Source organism: Vidua macroura, chromosome 23, assembly GCF_024509145.1.
Source record: "Vidua macroura isolate BioBank_ID:100142 chromosome 23, ASM2450914v1, whole genome shotgun sequence".
Classification (NCBI taxonomy): Eukaryota; Metazoa; Chordata; class Aves; order Passeriformes; family Viduidae; genus Vidua; species Vidua macroura.
This window is the reverse complement of record NC_071593.1, coordinates 8230389-8250243: the sequence shown is the minus strand read 5'-3', so window position 1 is coordinate 8250243 and position 19855 is coordinate 8230389. Positions and strand designations below refer to the sequence as shown.

Here is a 19855-nt window from a genome sequence, read left to right as displayed (position 1 = left end):
TGTTTTATTGATAAACTGAAGAGGGGAGAATATGCACTAAATCCACTCTCAGACATTGTGGGCCATGCCTGGGATGTTCTGCCTTTGCCCTGGCCCTGCCTAGGATAATACACAGGTCTTCATGCTGGAGGGAAAATGCTTTCTGGTAGGGGCTGAGCATTTGGCTGCCTTCCCTGTCTCCTCCCAGCATGTGGCTGGGCAGTGTCAGGGCATTGCTCCTGAGAAGCATGTTCCCAATGCTCCACTGGCCTTCTGCTGTGAAGGTTTGGATCCATTTTAGGGACTGCAGCTCAAGTGTGAAGAGGCTCCAGTGTGCAGCATCCTCACCTCCCACCTCAGTGAGCCATGCTGCCCTCCCTGTTTGGGACTACTGGGCAGACTGGAGTCTCTCCAGCCGAGTTTGCAGCACAGTGGTTAAAAAAGAAAAGGACTGTGCATGCATGTCAGCCCTCCTTTCTTCCCCCTCCCCGCCCCAAATAATGCTGTTAATAATTAATCGAATGAGAGCTTGCAGCTCCTGGAAAGCTGGCAGTGGGACCTCCCTCCTGAACGGAGCTGCTCAGCTGGGTTTAAAACTCTTCAATAGGAATATGAAAGCTCCATCTGTTCGACGTACCCGGCCTTCTGAAGTGACAACGCTGTCCCTCCCCAGCCAGCACCCTCTCCCCCCAGAACAGGCCCTCCTGCCCCAGGGGCAGGGGTCTGCCCTGCACCCTGGCTCTTCCCACAGCAGTCAGCTCCTGCTGTTACCCTCCACCCATGCCAGCTGGTTCATCCAGCTCCCATACGCCCTTTTTTCCAGCTGGGACCCTTCCTCCCCTCTGCCAGGGTGTGTTTTCATTAACCCCATGCTAAAGCCAGGCTTGGCTCTCTCCTCCTCTCCCTGCAAAGCCACACTTAATCTGTGTAGCAGTTTGCCCCTTAGCTGGGATGGCTCGTTTCTGTCCAGGCTGCAGATCCTTTTGTTCCTGCACACCGTGTGTCCCCCCCGAGCCCATTTTCTCCCTCGGGGGAGGCAGCACTAAGCCGTGCCCAGCTTTGCAGCACCGCACTGTGGAGCTGATGGGTGAGCCGGTGCTGTTCCAGGGCTGCATGGAGGGAGAGAGCCAGGGTCTGCATGTGAGGTGCTGGCAGCACATGGGCACCCAGGGCAGGGGGTGAAGCAGGGGCAGCAGCCTGGGCTGGCAGGGCAGCGAAATGGTGAGCTATGTCCACCAGCCCTGGTTGTAGCAAGATCTACCTTTCCTACAAAGCGAGGATTGCCATCAAGATGCCACGGCGATGGGTACAGAGGGGGGAAGAGCCTGTGTCTCCTCAAAGGGTGTGGAGAGGGGGAAAGAGGAGTAAATTCCCGGTGGCATTGTTTTCAGAGGAAGTGCTCAGTGTAAATAGAGCTTGTGGGAGAGTTTGTCCCGGGCAGAGATGAAAAGTCCGTGTGACAGGATCAGGTTATAAATGGCTTCCTTAGATTGATGTGAAATCAAAACATTTCTATTTAGACGAAGAAAATGAAGGGGGATGTTTACTTAGCCTGGAATCTTTAAACAGTGATTTGGGGTGGGGAGCTCGGCCTGGGGGGAGAGTGCCTCTGCCTGGCTTCTGGGATCTGGCAGTCCCGACCTTGGGCAGATACAAAGATCCCTCATCCAGCAGCTCAGCTTCTCTCCCTCTGCCCGAGAGAATGAAACACGGATGCTCTGGTCTCCTCCAACCTGCGGCTCATGTTCAGCATTTCTCTGTAAGAAGGGTTTCCCTTCTGTTCGTGGACTTGACAGCTTAAAAGAAGGGAACAGGAATGTCCCTCCCATTCCATAGACAAGGAAGTAAGGGAATGAAAAGATAAAATGTGTCTAGACTTGGAGAGATGTGGTTGCAAGGTTGGCAAGAGAAGCTGGAAGTTCTGATTTACACCTATATTGGAATAGGTGAGATATAGAGCCCTGGTATTTCAGAGCAAATCTCATTCCAGGAAGGTCTCTGTGAGGGTTTGTTCTATAGATCAGGGAAGTGGCATGTCTTCAGAACTTGCTTTATTTTAAGCTTAAACTTTAGGGAAAGATTCTCAAAAAGTTGAAGATAAAAAATCCCAAACAAAAGAAGGGAAAGATGCCAAGGGGCAGGGCAGGAGCTGGGGGGCAGAAGCTGGAGAGGTAGAGGGGCAAAGCCAGGGTGTGTGAGATGGAAGGACGCAGAGCAGGAATGGAAGACAAGTTGCAGGCTCCCTGAATTGCTGCATACGCGGCAAGTGCAGCCTCGGGAACGTCTGTTCCTCTTTTCCTTTGAATAAATATTTATATATTCATTTGCCAGCTGGTGCACACACTTGGCTGCTCACCTCCAGACCAGAATAATGGGATCTGCCTTCCTGGCAGAAAGGGGTAGGGCAGTGAGGATTTGGGCTGCCGAATGTCTGCCTCCCAGTTATCTCCAGCTGCGAGCAGTGCTGATCTCACCAGTTAAGTAGGGCTGGCTGTCGTGAGAACATGGACAGGGAATCACCAGGCAGTGTTTGGGAGAGAGGCCGGTGATTCCATGCTGACCCAGTGCCCTGGCCCCAGGCAGGCACCACACGGAGGCTCTGTCCCAGCCACCTGCAGCCAACGGGGCTCTCCTGGCCCTTGGCCTGAGCCCACAGGCATGAGCTGTAGGTGTCCTGGCCAGGCTCCACTTGGAGCTCACAGCAGCCTCCTGAGATTCCCTCTGTGGTACCAACTGGACATAGGATCAGCCTTCACTTTGTGCCCTAAATAGTGGAAATGCAATTGGAAGGGAAGATGCCAGCAAATAAAGACTTGCAGCTTCATAGGCATCTGCCTGTGCCCATCTGTATGTGCGAGGGCTGCAGGCTTGTGTTGGGGAATGTGTGAAAAAAGGAATGTGTGGGGGAAGGCACAGGAATGTATTTTGGGGAGATGGGACTTCTTAACCTGTACATGTAGGACTCTGTTTACAGAGTGTGCCAGCGCATACACACAGCTCTTTGAACAGCTGTAATTTCTAGATGGGGAGGTACGTGTTTGGGAGCATCGTGTGCTTTCCCTTCCTGAAAGCATGATTGCACGTAGGTGTTAGTGCCAGGGGGTGCGTTTGGAAAGTGGAGGAGTACATTTTGCCTCCCTTTGTGTGGGGGGCTGATATATTTGTCGGGGGGTTATTTTTCTTGCAGTCCTTGACAGGGAAGCGTGTCTGAAGCTGTCAGAAGTTTATGCTAAGCAGCCACTCTCTGGCTGTTGGACAGCAGGTCTAAAGTTTCAGTCTGTTTGTATTGGGCTGTCATGTTATGGGATTAGGGGCTGTCACGGTGGCTTCTGGGTGCATTGTAAGGGGTCTGATTAATCTCACTGTGCTTCTGTGGAGCAGCACCTCTGTGCTGGTGACAGGGAGGTGTGAGCTGAGCTGCCACGAGGGAGTCCTGTGCAGTAGAAGAACCCGTTCTCATCATTTGAGGTCTGGAGACATGTTCTGTTCGCTCTACATGTGACTGGCCCCTCTTTCAGGACAATGTAAAATCCAAGACCCCATTTTGGAGGGACCTCCACCTCCAGTCATATCCCCACAGTAACTCTTGTGGCATGTGTGACCAGCAAGTGTTTTATTGAGTGCTCTTCCTGAGCCCCAGAATGCAGGGCAGGGACTGCCTTAGCTCTGCTCAGAAGAGCCAGGCTGTGTGCCCACTGCAGCCTTCCGCCCTTTAACCCTGCTTAGTCTGGTCATCTCTCAGAGGTATCAGAAATAAAGAGAGAAATGAGACAATGCAGCTGCTTTAGAATAATTATTTTGCTTTTACTTGGGATTGAACCTTGTTAATTGTTGGTGCAATAATTATGCAAGTGACTCTGATAGAGACCATTTAGTTCAAGATTCTCCGTGACCTTGAAGTTAAGACCTTACCTTCTTCCCCTCTCCCCCACCTTCTCTCACCCCTCCTTTACTAGCTGTCACATATGAATAAACTACATTAAAATAACAAACTCACACTAATTAGCTGATTGTGCTGGGAAGTATGAGAGCAGAATTTCCTGTGTGCGAGAGTGAGCAGGCAAAGAGGCCTGATCAGCCAGTACCAGCCCACAGCAATTTTCTCCATACTACTGTGACACACCAGTCTAGTTGTGGTGCTCCAGCACACACACTTTGCCCGGGCTCCTGTCCTCTGTACTGGTTCTTGTAGGTGCGTACTGGTTCTCTTCTCTGAGACTGTGCACAAACTCTTTCAGGTGAATTCTGCACTGTCCATAGGGTTAGGCTTGGGAAGCTGTTGTCCTTGCTAGAGATGCTTGGGTGCAGTCGCTGGCTGGTGTGGTTTTGGCACCCACTACATCTGGGATAGAGCTGGGGACCCAAAGCAGGTGGTGCTGCAGTCTTAAGGAGAGGGCAATCCGGGCTTTTAACAAACTCGTATCCTGCCTCAGCCAGGAACAAAGGTTGGTGCTGTGCTCACCTGCCTGAGATGTTTGGGGTCTTTAAAGCCCAGTTCTGTCCCAGCACAAATAAGTGCCTCTTTCTTGTGGCCAGTGGCATTATTTTGGTCCCAGCAGATTCAGAGGATGCTTCTCACCATGCTCTTCTGGCTGGGCTTCCACTCAGAGCTTAGGAAGCACATAGTAGCTCCACCTTTCCAAGGATGAGACTGGCCATGCCTGAAAGCCCATTGGGTTGGCACCATCACTTTTGCTGTTTGGGTTCAAGTTGTCTGATGCCACTAATGCCCTTCCTTGCTTCTTTCTCCTCTCTCTTCCCAGCTGAAAGAACTATATGCACTGACGCAGCCTCAGGAAAACCCGCAATGGCTGCCAAGCGCAAAGGCGGCCTGAAGCTAAATGCCATCTGTGCCAAGCTGAGCCGCCAAGTCATCTTCGACCACGGGGGAGCTGAGCAGGCACGTGCGGACAAGGGGCCACAGCAGGAGAGCAGCAACAAGGACCTGCCCCAGCCTGGGACCAAAGAGTTGGGGACAGAGTTTTCAGATGGACTCAGCTGCGTGCAGAAGATCGAGGAGGACAAAAGGAGGGAGGTGATCGAGAAGTGGGTGAACGGGGAGTACAATGAGGAGCCCTTGCTGGGGCGAGCAGAGGGCAAGGAATGTAAGGGCACTGAGAGCACAGAGGTGCCCCCTGAAGGGGTTTACATGGTGCAGCCCAAGGGCTGCAGCGACGAGGAAGATAACGGGGACGAGGCAGACGCTCTGAGGGGCTCACAGGATGGCAACTTCTTAGATGACAGGGATTCAGATGGGCCAGCAAAGGACGATGCCTACCGGTCCTCCAGTGGCGAACCAGGCTCCAAGCTGGGGGCAGGAACCACCTCAGGTAAGCCCTCTGTCCCCTCCATTTCCTGACACAGGGCAGCTTCAGAGTTACATTTTCTTCGTCCTGCAGCACTTGCAGCCAAGGGGAAGCGTGAGAGCCCTGATCCCCGTGCAGAAGCCTTTTGCTCTTGGGACCATAAGAGTTTGCCTCTGGCTTAGCTTCCCCTTCCCAAGAAGGGTGGTGTGAGGGTGGATGTGGCTGGATAGTTCTTTCCAGACCATAAATCCCTGGATAGGGCAAATCTCACCCTCCAGACTCCTTCACACCACTCAGATGGCTGTGGCTGGGGTGGGTGCTGGTTTCCTGGTCTTTTATTCCCGTGAAAGTAAGAGATGCAGAGATTTGTCTTGTGACAAATCCCAGGTGGATCCTGCAGGGTGTCCACACACAGGCTGGCTGGGCTGTCTAACCACACTCATGGCCACACGTGGCACCTTGATCGGTAATTACTGGCTGTGGAAGGCCCGAGCTGGGAGAGGGCCAGGAACTCTGGCAGGGCTGCGTCTTCCGCAGCTCCCGAGGCCTGGTGCCGAGCCCCGACCTGCGGGACCTCGGGTGGGCGAGCGCGGCCCCGGGGAACGGACGGGCGGCCCGGGGAACGGACGGGCGGCCCGGGGAACGGACGGGCGGCCCCGGGAACGGACGGGCGGCCTGGGGAATGGACGGGCGGCCCCGGGAACGGACGGGCGGCCCGGGGAGCGGACGGGCGGCCCCGGGGAACGGACGGGCGGCCCCGGGAACGGACGGGCGGCCCCGGGGAATGGACGGGCGGCCCCGGGGAACGGACGGGCGGCCCGGGGAACGGACGGGCGGCCCGGGGAACGGACGGGCGGCCCGGGGAACGGACGGGCGGCCCCGGGAACGGACGGGCGGCCTGGGGAATGGACGGGCGGCCCCGGGAACGGACGGGCGGCCCCGGGAACGGACGGGCGGCCCAGGGGCACGGACGGGCGGCCCCGGGAATGGACGGGCGGCCCCGGGGCACGGACGGGCGGCCCCGGCCCCACCTGCGGGGCTGCCCCACACCTCGGCGGGACCGGACCGCACGGGATGGGAGCAGTTGCTGGGATAAAGGTTCTGGAAGGAATGGCCGCCGAGGTGTTCCTCCAGGGACTGGACCGGATCGGGGGGAGCCTGCGGGAGGCTGAACTGAGCCAGGGCAAGGCTAGGATGGTCTCCAGAGAGCCCCTAGAAAGCCACCCCACACTGAATGTCGCGATCCCTTCTTGCTGCCTTGTGGTCCCTCGGCCGGGTGGAGGGGCTGAGGCGATGCTCTGTCGTGGTGTTGCCTCCCCTCATGAGGGGCTCAGTCCTCGAGCTTTACCCACCCTGAGCTTGGGATCGAGCTGGTGAAAATGCCGCTCCCAAACCAAAGTTTCCCCCACCATCTCGTGTGTTCTTCCTCTGGCTGTGTGTTTCCTATTTTCAGATTGCTTCATTTTTGTGGTTCATTCAAAAGCTGAGTTCAACAAGAGATGTTGGGGAAAGCCTCAGATGACTTTCTTGCTCCCTTTCTGATACCCAGGTTTCCCCCAGATTGATTTGAAGGGGGAGGGGGGTATGAGTGCTAAGCCTTGATAAAAGCTTTGGGTGAATTGAATTCTCTCAGTTAGCAGAGCAGCTCCCTCCCCATTTGTCACTCAGCTGGGCTGGATCTGTAATTGAAAGATCTTCCCCTAATCTGCTCCACCTGCACACACCCCTCCCCTGATCTCAGCACTTTGTGAATCCATCAAACTTTGCTCCTTTTGTGTGCGCGCATGTTTTCCTCCTCCTGTTAATAATGCAGCTGAAACTCATCTCCGTCTGTCCGTTCCCCTTCTGGAGAGGCACATTCTCTAGTCTTCACGAGTTCAGCGGCAGCGCACATAATTATGCATATAAGATATAAACAGAGCTGTTTAATTATCCTTCGCCACATCAGTGACAGAGTAATTAACAAACATTGCAAGATCAATGAGGGAAAGTGTGACCTTCAGTTTCCTTTGATAGGAAAGCCCTTGTCGTTCCCAGACACAAGGTGATTGTGCCTGGACTCTGGTTTAGTTTGTTTTAATTCACACCACTCCACCCCACCTCACCATTTGCAGCTTTTATTTGCTATGAAAACTAAAAGGAGGGGAACTTAAATGTAAATAAAACGTTCCCAAACTAGGGAAAATGAAAAGAAGCTGAGGTTTCTCACTGGGGGAAGAGATTTAAGTAAAATACCTTTGCAGGGCTGTATTGTCAAAGGATTATGCAAAAATGGGTAACTGTTCAAGGAGGGTGGGGGAGCTGAAGGTTCATTTATGTCTAAGGCAGGTAATGGCACATGAGGCATCCAGTTTACATATAGAACCATGTGGGATTTGACTTGCAAACAGACATGCTGCTGTGTCTTGAGCGTCTGCTTCAAGAACCTTGTTATAGATGTCATTTGCAACATTTTCCTGAAAGCACAAGAAACATCCCTTGATTTGGAAAGGACAAAGTTATTTTCCTTTACTTTTTCTGTCAGTGTTCAGGAAATGAATTTTCAGCTGTTCATCACCGAGTCCTCTCAAGACCTGATGTTAGTGAGTGTGATCTAAACTTATTCCAGTGAGATTTGGAACTTCGTCTGTCAAAAAGGAGGAATTTTTTTTGTAGGAGTTGGGGGGTTGCAGGAGTCAGATGAAAGGAAAGGAATACAGCTCTGCCCTCCCAGTCAAAGTGGCTTTGGGGGAGTCATCACAGAAACCTTGATTTGAAAAGTCTGAGCACCGCTTGCTCCCTATGAGAATAGAGGGTACAGAGCTGACAGTGCTGAGCAGTGTTTAAAATTGAGCCCATACTTGCCTCAGCTGGAATTCGTGTGAAAAGCAGGAGCCAAGCACAAAACCAAATCCTACATCTAACAGGCTTTCTTGGTCAGTGGGAAAAGTGATCCTAATTATATGGGGATGAGAAGGGTTCCTGCTTCCAAGGGTCCTGGTGTGTACACACGTTGTCCACTTTCTGGGGATTCAGCCAGTGCCCATGTCTTCCACCAGTACCTCTCGTGGTCCGTTGCCAAATCCTGGCCACCTTTGTGTCCTTCCAGGCTGACAGGAAGGCCAGTTGTGCATTGGGCAGAAGTTCACAGAGACTCGGTCAATGCTATTCAAGCCTCATGCTTTGAAACAAGATGGAGTTTCTCTTCCAGCCTCCCCTGGGAAAAACAGGACTAAGGAGTCGGTGCTCGGTCTTGCCCTGCGTGCCTCCTCCCTGGTCCACCTGGGAAGCACACTCAGGAGTCACAAAGCTGGTGTCTGTCAGGAGATGGGTGTCAGAAGCTGATTTGGATGTGCAGATATATTTGTTCATTCATTCAGGCACCCTGTCTTGCCCACTGACTGGCCCATGCTTCTCTGTGCACATTTATATATAGCAATGAGATTTCTCAGTGCGGTCTCTGACACAGATCCCTTTCCACAATCGCTCACTGACGCACACATACCCAGGCAGATTTTCCTACACATGTTCTTCACTTTGTCTGTTACATAGTGGGCTAAAGCAGTCGGAGTAGGAGCTTCCCCCGTGCAAGCTTTTGGATCTGCCTTTCTTTTCTTAGCTTCTTGGCTAAGTCTCTTGGAATATTCATTGGCCCTGTTTTCAACCAGGAGAGTTTTCCTAATTTCCTGGGGAGACTCCACTTAGGAGAGCATACATGCCAAGTGCCAGTTTCTTGCTCATCATCCTGTATCCCCCAGGTCTACATATCTTCCCTCCCAAGCAGAATAAAGGACAGAGCCCTGGCTGGGATGTCCCATCCCCCAGTATCCAGACCTTGCGCTCCATTTGGGCTGTTTTGCTTTTCCTTCCATATATAGTGTGCTGCTGCAGGCTATTTTTAGCGCCTTTTTTTGCTAGCTTCGGATCCTTTGTGATATGATAGCTGCTCTGAGACACACAGATCTCTGCTCTTTGGCAATGCCCACAAATGGAGAGCAACAGCGAGGGGAGAGGGAGCCCTTTATTATCACACAGGAAAGGAGAGGAAAATGCAGTGCAGGGAAGGGGGAGGAAAACACAGGGATAATGCTTCCTGTGGCTTCCAGGACTCCTCACAGGGAGTGTTTCCTAACTGTTGTCCTGCTTCGTTTTTGTCTGTTTGTGGAGATGAGGAGGGTTTTCTGTCAGTTAGGTAATATCAATTACCTCTTCACCATTGTCTGAAAGTGTATGTGAAGTGAGGTGACTGAGTCTCATAGGATCCTTGTGGTGAGCCAGCTCCCTTCTGTAGGGTGCCTCCATTGGAGGAGCCTCTGTCCTTCATGTTAGGTGCCTGAGCAATTAAATGCAGGTTGTCTTAACTTCAGGGGATGTACTGGGCTTGTTGGGCTCATGCTGGATGAGTAGAGCTGCAGTTCCTGGCAGTGAGCAGTGGGAACTGGCCAGAGCTTCGTCTCAAAAGTGGGTGAGGAAAGACTGAGCAACACCAGCAAAGCTGTTGATCAGGGAGGGTGTTGTGAGTATCTGGAACCAAATCTGAACAAAGGAAAAGCAGAATTCAAGGTAGGTTTGGGGATTAAATCCATGACAGTGAAAGCTGAACTCAGACTTCACAAAGTTCAAAAGAAGTTCTGGACCACCCCTCCACCTCGTTCCCATAGGCATGGATTTTGCATCTAACTGTTTACACCAGTTGAGGTATAGCCACATGGTACCAAAGATGGGACACATTGGCGTTCAGGACAGTGGCTAAAGCTAGCAAAAATTACATGTAATAGTTTAGTTTTGTATCACATCCTCAGTGTGATATTCTTCTTCCCCTTGCAGCTTGACATAGGCTGGCTAGAGTTTTTCTGTGCAGTGCTTGGAAATCAAGGCATTATGAGGGAAGCTGGGGGTTGTCTAACAGGTCCAAAAAGAAAGAGCAGATTTAACAGAGGCATGGGTTCATTCTCTTTTGTTGGTTTTTTTGGGTTACACTGAAACGGAAGTGGGGAAAAGGAAAAAAAAAGAGGTGAAGAGGAGAACTGCTTTAAAGCAGAATGAAAAAATTTTAATATGCTGTGTGTGAAAGTTAAAGGTGTCCTTCAGGAAAGTCTTGTTACTGGAACCAGTGAGGAATGGTTCTGCATTTAACATCCTGTAAGATTAATACCAACCCATGAGGTTGTGCCCCGAGCCTGACACCACAGGAGCATTGCCACCCATTCTGTGACTAACAGGGTGTTTATTCTGGAGTCAGGCATCCCAAATCCCATGCAGAATGCTGGGCTTAAGTGCCTGGAACTAGAAGGTCATTTTGGGCTAAACCAGATCCCAGCAGGTGTGGCTTTATCCCTTGCCTTGCAGGCTCTGGGCATGTTCTTCACATTGCCTTCCCCCCAGAACCACGTACACAGGGAACCAGTGCAGCAGCACCTCTGCTGCAGTAAAACAGCTATTCCAGGCAATCCTGGAGCAGGAATGTGACCTTCATGGTCTTGCCCATTTAGTGCCCATCACAGGCAGTCTTTTCCTCCATAGAGTCCTGTGAAAACTGACTTGTGGGAGCTGATGGCTATTGAACTTCGGCTGTGCTCACTGACAGGCTCTTGCATGCGTGGAAATGCTCTCATGTACATGCCTGCCTGTGCAAGTGGCATCACTGGCTGTCAGACTCCCCACATCTTAGGAATCTTTTGGATCTACTGACCTGTTCTGTAGCAGCGTCTTGATGCCTTCCTTTTCCACTGTGTTTCAAGGCAGTGTTGCTTTGTTTGAGTGAGACCCCATGCCCAGAACTTCCCTTCTGCTGCCAGTGTACCTCCTGGTGCTGGCTGCCTGGGAAGGAATGTGCTTGCCCATTAGAGCCAGAGCAAGTGTTGAGTAAAGATGATGAGGGAGGTTTGAAGGACTCCTGCACACAGTAAATCTTTACTCTGCAGGAAAAAGCAAGAGGGAGAGGAGGAGGAGCGCTGTGTCAGACTGAAGCCTAAATGAGGCCAAGACTGCATCAGAGCAGTCTTTATTTCCTCCTTTACACTGATATTGGGTGACCTCCAGATGTGTGTTCTTCCCATCATGGTGGGCTGTGAAACTGCCTGAGGGGTAGGGGAGGGAAGAAGGGAGGGAGAGACCCAAGGAAAGACAGCTTTTGCTCATTCTTCCTCCCTGTAATCAGGCTCTGTTAGACTAACCCCTTTCTGCCCCTTCCCCAGCCCATGCTCCAGAGCACAGGCTTTCTCCTCCTCCCTGGAGCACACATCAGGACAACAGCTTTCTCTCCTCAGTCTAAATCCTGATGGAGAGAAGGCTGTTCCTTACCTATTTTTCACCTGTGTGGACTTTCCCCTTTCCTGGTGTTACTGGAAGCTGTTCTGGCTGTTTGAGAGGCTGCCTGTAGATTTCCATAGCATTCACTGGACTGTGGCCCTTTTCCACGTGGCAAGTAGTAGCTGTTCAGTTACAGGGATTGAGAAGGAATAGAGCAAGCTGAGTGAATCCTTGCAAAATTGACAAGGAAAAGGAAGAGAAGGACTGCAACAGTGATGGGGGACTGTCCTATCTTTGTCTTGCCTTCTCTTCTCCTCTCCTTCTCACACTCCTCATTGCCAGGTTTCTCATGCACACAGCCTTTGCTGCTCTCCCTCTGCCTCAATTCATCTCCACCTCTGCTGCTTTCTTCCCTCTCTGCACTGTTCTATTCTGCTCCACCCCATACATTGCCTTGCCCATCTCCCTTATCCATTTCACACCATGCTGTCCTGCCTGCTCTCAGCCCTGCTTGCTCTTCACCAACACACACAGCATTTTCACATGGGTTTTCCCCCTTACACATGCTGCCATCTATCCTCTGTGCACCTCCTTCCATACACAAATATATACAAGGACAGATCTGTACAAACCTCGGCATATTGGCATTGGTCTCACTTCCAGTAAAATTACTTTTTCTTCATATTAGGCCAAGGCAAGAGTGCACAGACATTTATGAAACTTTGTTTAATGTACTGAAAAGCCATCGGCTAGAACATTTAGGAAATTGATTTTCCTGGCATTGATGAACTCTTTTTATTTTACCCCAGTATTAATTACTTTTTTTTAAAACAAATTAATTTAAGAGTCATAAAACCTAACAAGTGAGCCAAACGTCAGTAGATCATGTTCCCCTCTCCCCTTCCTCCCCCCCCCCCCCACTGCTGGTATGGGAGAAGAAGAAAAATCAGTGCCTTGTGTGACTCTCCTCTCCTGTTTCACTGCAGGGGAAGCTTCATCACTGCGGGATTATGCCGCCACCACCATGAACGAGTTCCTGGGCATGTTCGGCTATGACGACCAGAACATGCGGGATGAGCTGGCCCGCAAGATCAGCTTCGACAAGCTGAACACTGCTACCTCAGAGGCCACTGCGGCTGCTGCCTCTCTCCCCGGCGAAGATGCCATGAGCAAACGAGCCCGCTTCTCCAAGTACGAGGAGTACATCCGCAAACTGAAAGCTGGAGAGCAGCTCTCGTGGCCCATGCACTTAGCCAAATCTGAGGAGTTGGGCTCCAAGCTGGGAAAAGAGCCGTCCTCAATGCTGGCACAGCCCATTCGCGTGCCAGGTCCCGATGCCTCCATGCTGACGGAGACCAAAGCCACTATCCTGCCACTGCCCTCTCCCAGCAGTTCCCAGATGCAGGGCCTGATGTCACGGGCCTCCAAATATGACTTCTTCATTCAAAAGCTGAAGACGGGTGAGAGCATCAGGCCACAAAATGGCAACACTTACAAGAAGGCCTCCAAGTATGACCTAGAAAACGTCAAGTACTTGCACCTTTTCAAGCCTGGGGAAGGAAGCCCAGATATGGGAGGAGCCATCGCCTTCAAGACAGGCAAGGTAGGCCGGCCTTCCAAGTATGATGTGAGGAACATTCAGAAGCTTGCTCCAGTAAAAGCTCCAGTCCCCAGCCTGGCCCCTGCTTCCCTCACCAGTACCCCCAGCAGCACTCCTGTGGCCGGGCCAGAGCAGTCCATCTCATTGCCATTCAACACTCCTGAGTACCTGAAATCAACTTTCTCCAAGACAGACTCCATCACAACTGGAACAGTCTCTACAGTAAAGTAAGTGTACTCCCACTTTTCTTATGTAAATACTAGTGGGGGATCATACCATAAGTCTGTGTGTGGTTCAGTGGGCAGTTCCAAGTTCTTGCACTGTTAAATACTGCATTGTTCATGGTACGGTTCTCTTTGCTCTCTGTCAAAGTGTCTGCTCCTCTTTTACACCTTACATCTCTATTTATCTGGTCTGTGCTAAGGCTGTGACCTGCCATCAGCAGTCATAGCCATGATTCTGGAGTCCAGTAGCTCCTGAGTTTATATGTTAAAATGAAAGAGGAGGGAACATGGTACTGTCAGCACTCTTAAGGTCAAGGTTGGAACTGCTTTATTTTCTTCTCCCTCTGGTTTCCTGGGCATCTGGGATGTGTCTGTAGGAGAACCTGATTCTTGTTTCCATTTAGCTCAAAGGCATGACTCTGCTGACTTTACTGTTAGCAAGATGGGGCTTTCTGTTTGTCCCAGAGCTCAGAAGACATTTTGGTGCCTAATTCCCATCAATTTCCATAGGAGTTCGGCATATACCTACTTCTGTGGGGCCAGGCCTGTGTCTTCTCAATTTGCTTACACAAACAGAGGTGATTCAATTACCCCTCAGACTGGGCAAACTTATTAGCCCAATTACCACTAATAACCTCCTGCGAATACGTTGCCAGCAGTTTCTGCAGTGGTGCCATTGACTGGAGGTATCTGAAGGCCTTGCCAAACCTTGGATTACTTTTTTATGTGCCTTCAAGAGGTGGGAGCTGTAGAAAAGATACATATGTATGTCAGGCTGCAGCAGGGAGGAAGGGAGAGACTTCTCTGCTTTCTTGTCATGGCTTGGATTTACTTGTTTCTCACTGTGAATCTGGGCTGTTGTGAGCTGTGAATCCCATGGGATCATTTGTAGTAAGTCCAGGGCCTTCTGTCCTGCCCTCTGTGCCATCACATACACCCTACTGCTTGGTCCTCTGATGAGGAAAAAGGCTGTTTTGTGTTTGGTATGTGGACGTAGGAGGCCTTGAGCTTGCTTGAACGCTCTTTGCAATCCCAGCAAAGTCAGTATCACCCACTTTCCCTGTTTCCCCACATGGAAGGCAGAGCCATGTAATGATACCTGTCTTCCATGTGAAATGGTTGTTTATCAACTGCCTGCAGACAGATGGGGAGCTCCATGGTAAAGGTGTCTGGGAAAGGACAGAGGATTATTAACATCTGCATCTGCTCAGGATGCTCAGGATCCTGCTCAGGATGAACCTGTACGTGCCGCAGATGACAGGCAGGGACTCCTATTACTTAAAAACACAGTGATGTAAATATTCCTGTAGGCTCAGTGCCCTGTTGTGATGGGTGACTTGGTCCGAGACTCTGTGCCTGAAGTGTCTTGAGAACACTCAGCTGCCTGGGGCTCAGTCGCCATCCTAGAGCTGTGCCTAAAGGCACAAGCAAGATAAGCAAGCCTCTTATATGCTGTGGTATTGCACTGGGACCCCAGTTTGTTTTCCTTTTCTCTTGCTTGTTTCCTGCCTCTTGCCAGATGTGGGTTTGCCAGCACCATGGTGAGCCTTCCTCTGGCCACAGGACTTCCTCAACCAGGGCATCATGATGGGGCTGCAGCTGGAATGGAGGTGACCATGGCCTCCAACCTGGCACTTCCTTTGTCCTGATCACACACTGCAGTACAGAATGGGCTCTGGTCCCTTCTCCTTCAGGCTGCTCACTAGATAGAGGCTTCCATGATAAAAGACCAGCAGCCCATTAACTGTGCTGGTGAAGGAAGTGCTGACTGTGGTATCTGGGCTGTGGCTTCCCATTCCCAATCCCCACTGGGTTCAATAACTTGGCAAGAATTACCCTTTACTCTCACACATCTGCACATACACCCTTGCCATGGATTTAAACTCTCTTAGATCCAATGCCATTAACCTGCCCTGAACTCGTCTACCTTCAAGTGAACTCTGTGTGAAAGTGTCCTTGTTTAAACCAGGGTGCAGAGCTGCACGGAGGAGGAGTGGAGGTTGGGCACAGGCAAAGCACACAAAGAAGGTGTGCAGCCTGTCTGGAGGTGCATTGGAGTGGCCCTATCTCTTGGGTAGGCTGGAGTCTGGCCCTGCATCTCATTTTCCCTCTTCCTTAACTCACTAAGGATGTTATTTTTGTCTGCTTCCTAACGAAGTAAAATTATCCAGGCTTATGTGACAGTTGGGGTGGTTTTCTCATTGATGAAAATACATAATCTGTCTATTAGAGTTTTAGGGTATCTGTGAACAAAAGAGGCGTTTTAAGCCCCATCCAGGGGCTGGAGCCACTGTTCCAGTGCTGGTCACAGAGCAGCAGGGCTGCTGGCCACAGGGAAATGGGCAATAGCTCACAACGTGGCTGGCAGAGAGACTCTTCTCCTGCAGCTGAGCCAGGGGCAAAGCTTCTGTGCACACAAGGGCAGCACTGCCAGGTGCCTCAGAGAGGTGTTTGCATGTGGCTTTTTTGTGTAGGCATTTTTTCTGTAGAAACAGGTTTTTGTGGTTGATCTTCTCAGTTTCTCCAACAAACTGCTCTGAGTCCTGCAAAGAGGGAACATGCAGGAAGGGTGATAGACAGCCTGTGTGTTTCCCTGGGAAAAGAAGGTACAGGATTTGAAGGGCAAAGGGGAGGGAATTTAAACGTACAGGTGTCTTTGCTGGTACCCTTCCCTGGGCCCTTTCTCCTGATCTGTCAGTGGTGTGTGAGTGAAACAAGGAGTTTAAGCTGTGCCCTGTTCCTGCTAACCATCTCTGCCCTGTGTGTTTCTCCTTAGGAATGGATTACCCACTGACAAACCAGCCGTCAGCGAAGACGTAAATATTTACCAGAAGTATATTGCCAGGTAGGCAAAACTTTTGACTTTGCTGGGGAGAGGGCTGGGAGTAGAAAGATGGAGTGGTGGTGGGAGAGACGAGGTCTTGTCTGGATCAAGTGTTTAAACCAGACATTGGCACTTCCATTTCCTGTGGCACCTGTACTTGCTCTGTCCCCTGCTTGGGAGAGCAGTAGTTGTGAGAGCTATACAGTCACGCCAAGAGCATGCTTAGCTCCCTGGAGCTGTTAGACTTTGTGACAAATAGTGGAAAACTGCTTCACTGAAGAAGCTCAGGATTTAAATGGGAGTTCTGCCTCTTGGCTGTTGTTCTTTCTGTCCACTGCCTTTTTCCCCTACCATGTCTGCTGTCTGCAGGAGGCAAGCAGAGTTCTGAGAATCTGGGCTGGAGAGATTCACAAGTGACTTGAGTTTAGGGAGCTCTTGGTATCAACATGGGATGTTTATCCTAGAAAAATTTTGCAGCTCATTTGTCTGAGAAGCCCTCACTGAATCAGGTGCAGAGTAGGGCACCTTATCACAGCTGTGGGCACGCTTAGGTCAGGACAGTGATGCTGAGAGGAAGCCCAAGGCTGTTGTGGTGGGACAAAGTGAGTAATGCCACAAGAGCCAGAGGGACAGCGGAGATGATTGCATAACACCTGCCTGTGTTAGAGCTCATGCCATAAAGGGTCCATCAGGCTTTGCCCCCAGCCACTTGGATCCTCCATCAGTAATGTAAGAAGGCTCCCAACAAAAGCCCCTTGTATCCAGACAGACATGAGGGAAGCAAGCAAACGCTTCTCTCCAGGGAAAAAACTGGAGGGTTTGCTCCCACCAGCACTTGGGCACTTATTAATGAAAGGGCAAGGGAGTGTGTGCTGTGCTTGCCCACCTTACCAGAGGCCACAGAGAGTCTCCTTGTGGGAGATAATCAGCTGCTAGGAAAGTAAAGGGAACATTCTGGCAGGGAAAAAGAGTGGGAACAGCACTCCCCTAGCTCAAGAGTGGAACAACAAGTGACTTAATTTCCTCCCTTTTGCCCAAATCCCAGATGTAGGAGAAGGGGGCAGAAAACCCCATGGGAAGGGAGGACAGTTGTGCCACCACAGGCAGCTCCTCAAGCAGCAATGCCTCAAGTGCATGTGGGAATTCACTGCCTTGGGGGACAGTACAGTAGTAGAATATATAGAATACAGGAAGGAAAGCAGGGGTTTAAACCACTCTTTGCATGGGGCAGAAGGAGCAGCATCCTTCCACTTCTGCAGGAATTGTAGGAATTGCAGTCGGAGAGGAGGTGGCACCTTTCTGTTCCCCATTCCCCTCTCAAGTAGAGAACTGTAAACACTTCAGCCACATCCACTGCTTTCGGAGCTGTGCAAGCCCCTTTCCCTGGGTCAGGCAGGTAGCTGAGAGAGGATTGTGAGCTACCTCAGGGACACCACATCCTGCTTAAAAGGCTCCGCAAGCCACCCGTTGCCAGCGCAGCCACTTCCCTTCAATTTACACACATTTAAAAAAACAGTTTAAAGCCTTAAAATCAAGGGGTGGGGGGAGAAGAGACACAGCACTCTTATGTCTGTACTGCATAATTAGCTTAATGAGTTTGCCAAAGCCACTGCCAAAAGCTGCCCAGGGATAATCCATTCTCTCACACAACAAAACAAAACCTCTTACTTAGCTAGTTTGGGTTGGGTTGTTTTTCCCCCTCCTCCTCCCTGTATGTTTATAATTAAAAAAAAAAAGACCACAGAAAAAATTATTATTATTATTATTAGTGCCTCAGCAGATGGTGCTTCTGGCAGCACTTGCTTAAATATTTATTTCTGTGTGGGTTTCCTCCCCCCTTGTAATTGGGGTGGGTTTTTTTTTTTCTTCTTTCACATCATCGTTACAGAGTAATGAGTCTGTAAACACTCTCTAAGCATGCTGACTTCTTTATTTATTATTTTTATTATCATTTATTTATCAACTCTTGCCAGATCAAGACTTTCTGGCCAAAGAAAAAAAAAGGTGAACCGATTAATGTAAAGGAAGAGGGAGTGTGTTGTTCTTGTGCAATTGCATCTATCTAATTGTGTCTGTATTGACAACTTAGGAGTTTGGATTTGTATATCAGTGTGATGAGTTGGTCTGTGAGTTTCTTGTTTCAGGTGTGTGTGTTTGTGTCTGTTCATGTACATGGAAATTGTGGGTACATTCAAGTAAGTTCAGGGGGGTGTTGATGTGCTGCAGAGTCTGTGCATGTAAATGTGCGCGTGTGTATGCGTGTAAGTGTGCGGTGTGTAAGCTTTCCTGTTATGAAAAACCTAAACAGATGCTGCGCTTTAAAAATTAATAGCTTTGAACTGTTTCAAGTGTCAGAAGAAACACAGGATGATATAACCCTTTAGGAGCCCAACCTTGCACACTGAAGGAGCAGAATTTCCCCTTTGTGCTGAGTTTGCCACTTCCCTCCTTTCCCCAGCACACAGCTTGGTGGAACACTTGTTTCTCCCTTCCTGTAGACACCACACACACCTTTCTGTGGCACATGGTAAGGAGGGTAGGAGTTGGAAGTGCTGGAGTGCTTGTTTAGCTGTTGGTTTTAAAACTGAGCCCATGTGTTATTCCTGCTGGGGTGCTTCAAATAACTCATCTCCTGGAATCAGATCTTGCTGGTGTCTGGCCATTCTTTTACTCCAGCTAGTATCTCTGGTCACTTTGCATCCTCATTTTTGATAATAATTTGAACTGCTTTGTATTTGTCAGCAAGGTCTGTATCATCCTCTTCTCTCGGCCTGGCCTGCACCGCACAGTTCTCCAGCCCTGCAACAGCCCTTTGCTCTTTTTTCCCCATCACATCAGTGGAAGAGAGAGGAAGCTTCCCACAGGGCACTTTATTTCCTTGAAGAGCTGCTGGTGGTGCTGCTGACATAAAGGCCTGGGCTAGCAGGACCAGTTGGTTACGTGTGTTGTGGAGCCACCTGTCCCTGGTCAGTGCCACGGTGGCTCTGGCAGCTGCCCTGGACAAGCCTAGCAGTCGCCCAGGCATTGAGCAGGAATCTCTTCCTCTGCTCTCAGTTCCACACCTTTGTTTGTGCAGCCAGCCCTGCTGTTTGCCTTGTGGTTTGTTTCTTCTCTGCTGCTGAGGTTTGTTCCAGTTTCTCAATCACCTGTTCTGACGTGATCCTGATTTCCTGCAGTATTTCTTCTCCTTCCCCAGGGAAAGGCATGTCTGCTCCTGGCATCTGTCCCTGTCTCCCTTTGTGAATGCTGAGGCAAAGAAGTCATTTAATTTTTTAGCAATGTCTATCTTTTCTGTCAATTAAGTCCCCTTTCCATCTCCTAGAGGCCCTGCTGTCTCCACAGTTGACCTCCTCTTCCTTACTGTGCTTCAGAAATGGCTTATTTAGTATTGCTTTTCATCTAGACTTTTCCTACCCCATAGCCTCGCATTACCTCACCTTATTATGATCTGTAATCTCCCCTGCTCCTGCCCCATTCCTCAGTTGCCCCAGGACACCCTCACTCCTCTCGTTTTCCTTTTTTAGCTGTTGCCCTTCCTCATTTCTTTCCCATGCCCTTTATCATATGCACTCCTGCTGTGTTTAGCACTTAAGTGACGTGAGGAACCTTTGAGGAACCTTTGAGCAGATGGTACTTTATCTTTGAATGTTTCCCCTCTGAGTCCCCTTCTCTCCACTGCTTTTCCCTTTCA

The 19855-nt window shown here is 50.4% G+C and overlaps 1 protein-coding gene across 11 annotated transcripts in view; it reads left to right on the top strand.

Moving 5' to 3' along the window:
• Positions 1-19855, top strand: part of CASZ1 (castor zinc finger 1) — a 276127-nt gene that overhangs the window by 222951 nt on the left and 33321 nt on the right. For 7 of the 11 annotated variants that reach the window (XM_053997453.1, XM_053997451.1, XM_053997449.1 and 4 more), the window contains 3 exons: positions 4743-5309; positions 12503-13343; positions 16117-16185. In XM_053997453.1, the coding sequence (XP_053853428.1) occupies positions 4743-5309; positions 12503-13343; positions 16117-16185 (1477 nt within the window). Of the gene's footprint in view, positions 1-3765; positions 5310-12502; positions 13344-16116; positions 16186-19855 lie in introns of those variants that run through there. The other 4 variants (XR_008440429.1, XR_008440427.1, XM_053997456.1 and 1 more) reach the window with 1 other exon arrangement.